The following is a 9,981-nucleotide window of genomic DNA, read 5'->3' as shown; positions in this document are numbered from 1 at the left end:
TGAGTTGAGGTTCATCACAACCCTCAAAGAGTTGAAGATCGAAATGATGCCAAAAGCATTCAAAGATAAACTGATTGAAGGAGGAGAAGAATCATACAAAGTCCAACATGTGCCTTCTATCATATTTCAAAATTGTGATGATTGAATTATGATCATCAGGTAATCTTTCGTTACCCATTTCTAAGCTTACTTTCTTTTGAATTTATTGAAGTGAAATTGATTGATTCGATCAATAATGTTTAGATATCGGTTCCTTTTTTCATTTGTTGTGGAAAATTTTTCTTTATCAAGGTAATGCTCCATTTTCTTTCTTTCTTTTTTTTTTTTGTTGTTTCATCATTTAAGATCTTATCTCTCAGAAAAACTTTATCTGGAAAATTGATATCGATATTGTGATTGATTTCCATTTTCTCAAGAAAACAAAATACAATATTTGCCACGTCAGCAACACTATCCGTTGTTGTATTAACTGAAACAGAGCATCGGTCGTTTCGTCACTTGATAACCTCCTCCTCTCCTTTCCTATTCTCACTCTATCCTCTCTTTTCTATGTGCTTCCGTCAATGGATTCCAACACGGTCTTCTTCTCTTCAAAATTCCAAACCCCAACTCTCCCACCTTCTTCTCCATTGCGCTCTTGCACTAACCTCCCTCTAATCAGTCGACAATTCTTTGGTTTCAATCACACTCTCAGGCCTCCCGGCGCTGCTTCTTCTCTAAGAAAGAAACACAAAAACTTGGGGTTTCTGCGCCTCCACTCTCCTCGCTTTATCCTCAGAGCTTCTATCGACCCCAATTTGGTTCTCGTTGTCATCGGTGTCACCGCATTATCTGCTTTATCCCTTGCTTGCTACAATCAGTTTTTTAGAAAGATTGAGAGTTCAAAAAAGGTGAGTGGACTGATTGAAATTGGAGTTTTCTATTCGGTTTAAATGATCTTTTGCTAAATTGTTTTTTTTTTCTAGTTTGTTTTCATTATCTGACCCTGTATTAAGTGTTGGACCAATCATGCTAATTATGGAAAGAACTATCGGACAAAGCTTGAAATTTTTTGAGTTGTGAATGCACAGCAGAAACGAGGAAGTTTGGATACGTTTTAAACATTCAGAACAAGTGATCATTAATTGATATGCCATGATGCTTATGTTTTATTTGTTTTAGAGCTAACTTGAGAGCACAATTTATTTCATGGTAATTGTGATGGTTTTTCTTTCTATATTATGATTGACGACATTCTAAAGATTGGGCTACAGTTGGATTTAAATGAGTTTATTTCCTGATGTAACTAACTTTTCTAATATGATGCCCCTGTGCAGGTATCTGGTTCCTCACGTTCTGCTTTACCTCAACAAGGATTAGGAAAAGATGGGGCGGTCCAGACCGCTGAGAGTCAGGTTTTGGACATCAGGGATCTTAAAAAGGAGAACTTTGCAAAAGGAAAGGATGATTTGAAAGAGGAGATAAAAGAAGCCACTTATGCTTCTGAAAGTAAAGAGGTGCTTTTGCAGTTTCAAGAAGCTGCTGTCGCGGATGATGTTTCTCTGTTGCATACAACATCAGTTTCAAGTGGTGCTGATTGTCAAGCAGTTACTGCTAATGGTTTTGATGTTTCTGAAGAATCTGGAACTACTGATCTACCTCTTCCACTCACTGGGCTGCTTGAATCAGGGGCAGTGCAGCCGCATATGTTTGCAGCAGAAATGTCTGAACTGCATTTGGAAGAAGTTGAAAGAGTAAATGAATTTGAAGCTGATCTTCCGAGACCAGCTGTAGAGCCTAAGTCTAGTGCTTCTTCAGTTCTTGTAAAAGATGCTCATGTCCTTGTTGGAGAAGGTGAAGCTACTAGACATTATGACATATTCAAAGAATCTGTCAGAGAAGAGCTTCACACCTTCTATGAGGCAGACCACTTGGTGGCAAAATCTTCAACAAACTTAAATGGTCTCAAACCAGCATCTTCTCGTGTGTTCTCTTCAAATAGCAATAGTTTTTCTTCACTGATGCAGAATAGTGAACTAAAAAAGGCCCAGTTATCATCAAAGAACTCTCTCCAAACTCCAGGTTATGCCATAAAAGACATCTCTCATTATGATCCCATCTTAATGTATGTTGTAGTTTAGCATCAATGTCTCTCTCATCTTTACTTTATTCCCTGTTTCAGCAGTTCATCCTGAATTTGGATTTTCCTTTACTAACATTGTTTAAGGTACACTTTTCATCCAGTTATGGCCGAAGGAAAAGTAGCTCAGGCGTATTCCAAAAGAGTCTCTTCTCACAAAAGAAAAGACTTTGGAAGGGGTGGGGAAATTCCAAGAGACAAGGGAAAAAGACACTCCATTCAGGAGAAGGATACAAAGTTGCCCCAGATTCCCTTCCCAAATGGGATGCTTGCTGACAACAAGCAGTGTCCTGAAGATCATTTCAGAACTTACAATCGTCTACTAAGAGATGGAAGGTAACTTTCCATTCACTTCATGTTCTGAAACTCCATTTGTCCTCTTTGGCAAGACTAGTTGAATATCTATCGAAAGCTTGACTCTAAAATGAGGCCAAACGTTTTACTATTTTTATCAGGCATCGAGAAATTTTAACTTCATGATGGCATCTATTATAACCTTTCCTTTTTCTTATATCATTTCTTTGCACCTCTTGATCTTGTCTTTGATGCATATTAGGTTAAGTGATTGTGTAGATTTGCTTGAAGATATGGAACAAAGGGGTTTACTTGATATGAATAAGGTAGGGCTGGTGATTTGGATATATTTCTTTGTTTTTTGAGAAAAAAGAAGTAGACTAGTGTGAATGTCATATTCTTATTCTCTTTTGTGAGAGTATGGTTGTTTGGTTTCAGGTTTATCATGCAAAGTTTTTCAAAATCTGCAATAGGCAAAAGGCTGTAAAAGAAGCTTTCTGTTTCACCAAGCTGATTCCAAACCCAACCTTGAGTACATTTAATATGCTGATGTCTGTCTGTGCAAGTTCTCAAGATTCAGAGGGTGAGTCTATTAAGTGTTGGCATGCTGTTGCTTCTGTCAAACACTCAACCAGGACAGATTACTTCTTGTTCCGAATATCTTTGAATATCTAATGCCTTTCCAAAATTTAGGAGCCTTTGAAGTTTTACGATTTGTCCAAGAAGCTGGGTTCAAAGCTGATTGCAAACTTTACACTACATTAATATCAACATGTGCCAAAAGTGGAAAGGTGGATACAATGTTTGAGGTATGGAAACTTCTTCTAACTTTTCTTGGTACCGATAAAACTTTTACTGTTTAGGTTGTCCTTGCTGCAACAGTTTGCATTCTCCTTTTGCTTTTTCTTATCTTTCCTCTACGTGGAAGTTCTTCCTTCTCAACCTGATTTATACATATAAAGAGAATTCTTGTTTAATCCTTTTTTGTTTTGAAAATTGAAGTTGAAATTTCTGCGCCTATAACTTTCTTTCTTCCAATGTATTTGTCCAAATTTCTTTGAGTGCTAAACTGATATAAATGGTCAAAAAAGAAAAAAAAGGTGCTTCTCCCAATTTTCATTGCATATCTCATGATGACCAAATCTATCTGATGAACCTGTGGTCCTAATTGGTTTTTCAATTACATTTCATAAAATCAATCTATAACTTACTAGTAAACTGATTGTTAATGTGACTCCCTAGGTATTTCATGAGATGGTGAATTCTGGAGTGGAACCTAACGTTAATACATATGGAGCACTGATTGATGGTTGTGCCAGAGCTGGGCAAGTGGCCAAGGCATTTGGTGCTTATGGAATAATGAGATCTAAGGTATTGTTGTGAACTGAAATTATTTACTCCCATTCATTTAACCCTTATTTTATCATATGTAAATAGTTTTCCAGAAACAAGGCTCTACTGGAGGTTCTTGCCAATTTTTATTTGAAATGTGGCTAAATCTTTGCACTGACGAGACAATGTATGCAGTAGAATGTAAAGCCAGACCGAGTTGTATTCAATGCACTTATCACTGCATGTGGTCAATCTGGAGCAGTGGATCGTGCTTTTGATGTGTTAGCAGAAATGATGGCTGAAACACAGCCTATAGACCCTGATCACATCACTGTTGGTGCATTGATAAAGGCATGCTCAAATGCTGATCAGGTGTGCATATCAATTCTTCTCATATTTTCTCAGTATTCCTTTTTCTTCTGTAATGATTGACTTAGCATAATGTATTGCTTACAGGTTGATCGGGCACGGGACGTATACAAGATGATACATGAATTCAACATCAAGGGTACTCCAGAAGTTTATACAATTGCTGTTAATTCTTGCAGCCAGACTGGTGATTGGGAGTTTGCATGCAGTGTCTATAGTGACATGAAAAGAAAAGGTGTGGCTCCTGATGAGGTATGTTCGTACGTCTCTTCCTTTCTTTTCTCCTTCTCCCCCCTGTCCCTCTAATTGGTCAGCACACCAGCTGCTGGGCTTAAAGAAAATGACTGCAATTCCCTTGACTGGAAATTTAGCACATTCTTGTTCTAAGATAAACTAGCAGCTCCCGCAACTAATATAGTAAGACTTTTAAATGTTGTGATATTCACTAAACTTCAATTTTTGCATCTAAGTTACCATCTCCTTTGATTCCAGATTAATTGTCATCGTTATAAATATTTTTTTGCCCAGTAATTTTCATTGTTTACAGTATTTTGATTACTTTCTTTTTTGGATCTTTTGGCTATCACAGCAATATCTTAATCATGCTTCCTTTTCTGCAGGTGTTTATAAGTGCATTAATAGATGCTGCAGGGCATGCTGGACAGCTGGATGCTGCTTTTGAAATCCTAGAGGAAGCGAAGAATCAAGGGATAAATATTGGGATTGTGTCATATAGTTCATTGATGGGAGCCTGCAGCAACGTAAGTGTAATCAGGCAGTCTTTTTTTGAATGTTGATTTAACATTATTACTATTATGTAATGTACTAAGAAGTACATTACTATTATGTATGTATGTTTGAACCTATAGACATGATGTTTAAGGTTTATTCCTGGTCCCAAAATAGACACTTGCAGAATCATTTGAATTTTGTATTTCTCAGCTCGGGCATGCAAACATGCTGTACGGTGTCTTGGATCAAACTTTACATACATACAAAATTTGTATGCCACCAATCCTGTTATGACAATGATAATTTTTCTGAATTAATTCAGGCTAAAAAGTGGCAGAAGGCACTGGAGCTGTATGAAAATATAAAGGCTGTTAAACTGAATTTAACAGTTTCTACAGTTAATGCTTTAATTACTTCCTTGTGTAAGTCTCCATCTGTTGCTTATTTATTTTTCATGTAAATACTTTATTATACGATAATTGGACTATTTTTTTTGAAACTCCAAATCTGCTTTGGAAAGTATACTTTCTTGTATTTCCTCATTCTGATATTCCTTACTTTACTAGTTTTATGATGATGAGGAGATGCTTCCAGCTGTGAAGAGTAAATGAGCTGTCTCTTTCTTTTTAGGCTCATAAATTACAGGATGTTTGGAACTTTGGATTGATTATAAGGTGTGATAACATGTTATCCATGGATATATGTACAGAACGGTCTCACTGTCTTGATAACTTGATGAAGTGCACCACTTTTATAGGATATTTGTGAAGAGGAGATGGCTTAAAGTGGTTGTGTTAGATTTGTTTGCCATTCGAAGATCTCTAATGTCTGACAAATTTTTTGAATATCATACTTTGCAAACCTTTTCTTAACATCTCACAGCAAGTACGTTTTTGCATTAAGGTATCCTTAAGGCTGACGCTGAGCAGAAATGAGATCTTAGATGAACTACAGATTTTAGTGAGGTTTTTGCTTCTATGTTGTTTCCTGCTTGAAGTTTTTGAATATTAAATGCTGGCAACAAAGTGTCATGCTGCTAAGTTGAATTGCTTTTAAGTATTTAAAATGTAGAATGAGGAACGATGAAAGGTGGATCATATACTTACTTTTGGTGTCTGTATGGAAATTATATGCATATAATTATTGCACAACATATAATACATGCACTCTAGTTTTGAAGTAATCCTTATTTCATAAACTGCATACAGTATTCCAGTACCTTGATAGTTTCCATAGCTAGGTTACTGTGATTCAAGATCAGTTTATACATTGGTTGCGGGGTTTTTCTCTCTTTGAAACAAGTTTTTAAATTGTCATAGAGGTCAATGCAAATTATGCCTTTTTCTTGCAAGGCTGAATCTCCTTCAACCCTTTATGGCGTAGGCTAAAGGCTTAGAGCACTGATAATCTTAAAGTATGAAATAGATATGCTTTCTCTGAATGTAATAAGTTTATAATGATATTGGAGTATGAGATGATACTATCAGACTCAAATACAGGTGAAGCAGATCAGCTGCCAAAGGCCCTGGAAATTCTATCAGAGATGGAGGATTTGGGATTGTGTCCAAATACTATAACATACTCCACTCTTTTGGTGGCAAGTGAAAGGTAAGTGCACCGAGTTCTCTTAGTATCAATTGCACGCATCAATCATATGTGTATGCTTTTATCCAGTGAACCTCTGAAGTTCGGTGCATTGACTCCGTTTTCCCCCATCACCCTGTCTTTAATAGAAAGGATGATCTTGAAGTAGGCCTCATGCTCCTCTCTCAAGCAAGAAAAGATGGGGTTGCACCTAACCTCGTCATGTCTAGATGCATAATCGGTAAGTTTAAACAGTGTTCTGCTTAATGGTGCTATGATATTACCTTTTGAATGACTTTTACCTTGCTATTCCACGCTGTATCCAATATAAGTAGGAATCATGTCATGTTGAATTTCCTCCCTATCCCCTCCCCTCAAATTAATTCCATATTGCCTGTAGCAAGTTCATTTTTTGGAAGTAATATAATGTGACAGTTTGATGTGATGCATTTGGCTTCTTATCATGACTTTCAAATGTTTTTAACCAAATACTGTGGATATCAGCCACATGTCCATGCTATACACCTTTTTTAATTTTTTTTTTAAACTGATTTAAAAGACATGATGCCTTACTTTTTGTAATTCAAGATAATTTTATGATGTACACACACTCAGACATACACATCATCCTCAAGGATGTTATATTAATTCTTTCAATATTATCTCTTTGAAGGTATGTGCTTGCGAAGATTTGAGAAGGCTTGTAAGGTTGGTGAGCCTGTTTTGTCTTTCAATTCAGGACGGCCGCATATTGAAAACAAATGGTACTTGATTCCTTTGACAAGTACAAGTATTATGTTAATCAAATACATTGTGAACAACTTAGTAGACAAATTAAAGTAAAAGTGCAAAATTGCAGATTTTTTTTGGAGTGGAGTGGGGGGAGGGGGAGGAGGAGATTACTCCGCAACTTGTCTGTATTCTATATTTAAGGGGAGATTATACTTTACTCCCTTTTAGTTGTGTTAGCTTTCGCTTTACTTTTTAAGTGATTACCTGAAGGGTGGGAGTAGGGCTAACTTTCCAACTTCATGGCAATAAAGTTTTTTTTTTTTTTGTTTCTAGAGGCTTTTATAGCTATCTTAATTTTTTAAAAATATGACTTTGATGATTAATAATGAATGGGGAAGATCTTTTTGAATGTGCACAAAGCTCTCTCTCCTGTTGCAGGATGTAGATCTGAGCAGAAGCTTTCTACTTCCTCACTTTGAGCTGCTTTCTATATTTATTTCTACCAAAAGTTTTGGTTATAACTGATGTCTAATGTCCTCCTTTCTTTTAGGACGTCCGTTGCCCTGGCAGTCTACCGTGAAACTATTGTTGCTGGTACAGTACCTACCATGGAAGTTATTTCACAAATTTTAGGATGTTTGCAGCTCCCTCGTGATGATTCTTTGAAAAGTAGACTCGTTGAGAACCTGGAAGTTAGTCCTGATGCAACAAGATGCTCTAGCCTCAGTTCGTTGATAGATGGATTTGGTGAATATGATCCTCGTGCTTTTTCATTACTTGAGGTAAGTAATGAACAACTGTAGTCAGCCATATCTTTGTGCTCGAGCTTTGAAAGTAAAGGGTGTTTTATTTAATGCTTGTTACCCTTTTATAGGAGGCTGCGTCTTTTGGGATTGTTCCATGTGTATCCTTCAAAGAAAGTCCTATTGTTGTTGATGCAAGAGAGTTGCAAATTAATATGGCGGAGGTGTGTGAATCTCTCTATTATACGAAATATTATTAAAAAATTGCTTATTATTAAGGAAGTTTATGTTTGGCATGCATTAAGGCTTACTGCTTCCTATGAGAGTGCATTGGAACTTGGAAGCACTGCACACCTTGTAGTTTACCAACAATATGAATGCTTGAAGCCTTGAACTGCTTGGTCTTTATGATTTTCTTTGCTGATCTTTGTAGAACTATTATTGTTTCTAACTGCTGGAATTTGATTAACCTGAGACATTTCCTTGTTTTTTCTTTTCCCTTCCTTGCTTTTTTTCTTCTTTTCTCATTCTTTTTTTTTTTTTCAATTTTGATAAGAATCTGTTTTCTTTATTGTTCCAAATTCCTACATGGTATTATAAAGATATGACTATTAGTTGTAATGAAGAAAAAAATGAATAAAATGTCAAAACTTGTTCAACATTAACAATTTATACTTTGTGTGTATGGCTAATTGAAGCAACTATCTACTGCCTTAGTTAAAGATTTCATATTACTAATTCCTATGAAAAAAATTTCAGGTTTACCTATTAACCATATTGAAAGGTCTCAAGCATCGGCTTGCTGCTGGTAATATGATCTCCTTTTATTCTGTGTTATTTGTTAGCTCTGGGATTTGCCCGACTTTTAAGTTATCCCTTACGAGAAGCATTTAACATAAGACTGTAAAGTATTTTGTATACATATCTTTTTTTCAGATTAGGATGGATTGTTTTCTTGTGATAGTGATAATCAAATGACAGAAACAACTTATTAAATTGGACAAAATTTGTAGCATTGCTGGTGATAGCTTGCGCAGTTGAATTACTAACTTCTGTTGGTATTCTTGGGTACCCTGGTTTTTGTGTAGGTGCAAAATTGCCCAGTATATCTGTATTACTGCCCTTGGAGAAGGCACAAGTCTTGACCCCTGAAAGGGAGAAATCAATTAATCTTGCTGGAAGGTCAGAGGAGTTTCTACTTGCATAAGCATTCACATAAACATACCACACTTCCCTCAAGTATTTTATAGGAGACACCAGACTATCAATGCTAGATATCTGTAATAGTTTATTAAACGGTTAATTTAATGGTTCAGAAAGTAATTTTTATTAAAAATTAAGAATAAAAAAGAATGTTCCGACAGAAAACAAAGAGCTAGCCTGTTATGAGCTGCTGATGGTCTACAGTTGTCATTATATACTTAGTTATTTTTGCAGCGGAAACTAGAGATGCCATATCAAGTTATATGTCATAAAATGAGAAAGATATTTTGACAAACCTCTTTGTTTTAGTCCATTTTAGTCATCAATTATAATGGATTGATAATTCTTTTATGTCAATTAATTTTGGTGGACAGGATTGGCCAGGCAATTGCAGCATTATTGAGAAGGATTGGATTGCCATACCAAGGGAATGAATCGTTCGGGAAAATCAGAATCAATGGACTTGCATTAAGAAGATGGTTTCAACCAAAGCGTGCTTCTCCTTTCACTGGAAAACCAGGAGAGTGGAATGCCTCCCGAATGCAATTGGGAAAAGGAATCTCCCATCAGCAACGCAACATTCGAGCTGGCAATCTGTCTTTGGATTAAGCGCAGAATTTTCAGAACTGCAACTTGGAAGGATTAGTTTTGTGTTTCCTCAAATGTAAGCCGGCGCTCTTTAGCAATTCAACCACTGATTTCCACTTTCATGCTCTTGGTCATGCTTTGGTTGCTACCTTGGAATCCAAGGAAAGTGCAAATAAAAGGCAGAAGCTCCCATTTAGTGGCTAGATTGAGGAGTGGTTGCTGGGGTCGTAAACAGAGAATCTGATCTTATGGTCTTTGGTGTATAGAGGGTGGGGGAGGGATTTC

At 36.4% G+C, this 9,981-nt stretch overlaps 2 protein-coding genes across 2 annotated transcripts in view; both read left to right on the top strand.

The window, feature by feature from the left end:
• Positions 1-243, top strand: part of LOC110418073 (putative disease resistance protein RXW24L) — an 8,370-nt gene extending 8,127 nt beyond the window's left edge. The window contains exon 7 of the mRNA XM_089783797.1: positions 160-243. Coding sequence (XP_089639923.1) covers positions 160-243 — 84 coding nt within the window. The remainder of the gene's footprint in view (positions 1-159) is intronic.
• A 249-nt stretch (positions 244-492) lies between these two features.
• On the top strand, positions 493-9,966 carry MRL1 (Pentatricopeptide repeat (PPR) superfamily protein). The gene is made up of 19 exons (XM_021430914.2): positions 493-890; positions 1,317-2,061; positions 2,224-2,455; positions 2,676-2,739; positions 2,852-2,996; positions 3,107-3,222; positions 3,656-3,784; positions 3,944-4,117; positions 4,202-4,366; positions 4,735-4,875; positions 5,169-5,268; positions 6,346-6,454; positions 6,580-6,671; positions 7,104-7,194; positions 7,713-7,944; positions 8,037-8,129; positions 8,665-8,713; positions 8,994-9,087; positions 9,483-9,966. The coding sequence occupies exons 1-19, from the start codon at positions 564-566 to the stop codon at positions 9,715-9,717; spliced, it is 3,333 nt and encodes a 1,110-aa protein (XP_021286589.1). The 5' UTR covers positions 493-563; the 3' UTR covers positions 9,718-9,966.
• The last annotated feature ends 15 nt before the right edge of the window (positions 9,967-9,981 follow it).

This window comes from Theobroma umbraticum, unplaced genomic scaffold, assembly GCF_002168275.2.
Source record: "Theobroma umbraticum cultivar Fairchild unplaced genomic scaffold, ASM216827v3 scaffold_50.0, whole genome shotgun sequence".
In the NCBI taxonomy this organism is placed as follows: Eukaryota; Viridiplantae; Streptophyta; class Magnoliopsida; order Malvales; family Malvaceae; genus Theobroma; species Theobroma umbraticum.
The sequence above is the reverse complement of the archived record's forward strand: the minus strand, read 5'-3'. Positions and strand labels throughout refer to the sequence as shown.

Coding starts and splice junctions, on each gene's coding strand:
- MRL1 (XM_021430914.2), top strand. CDS start 564: ATGGATTCCAACACGGTCTTCTTCTCTTCAAAATTCCAAACCCCAACT. Junction 2,740..2,851: donor GTTTACTTGATATGAATAAG/GTAGGGCTGGTG, acceptor GTTTGGTTTCAG/GTTTATCATGCAAAGTTTTT. Junction 3,785..3,943: donor ATGGAATAATGAGATCTAAG/GTATTGTTGTGA, acceptor TGTATGCAGTAG/AATGTAAAGCCAGACCGAGT.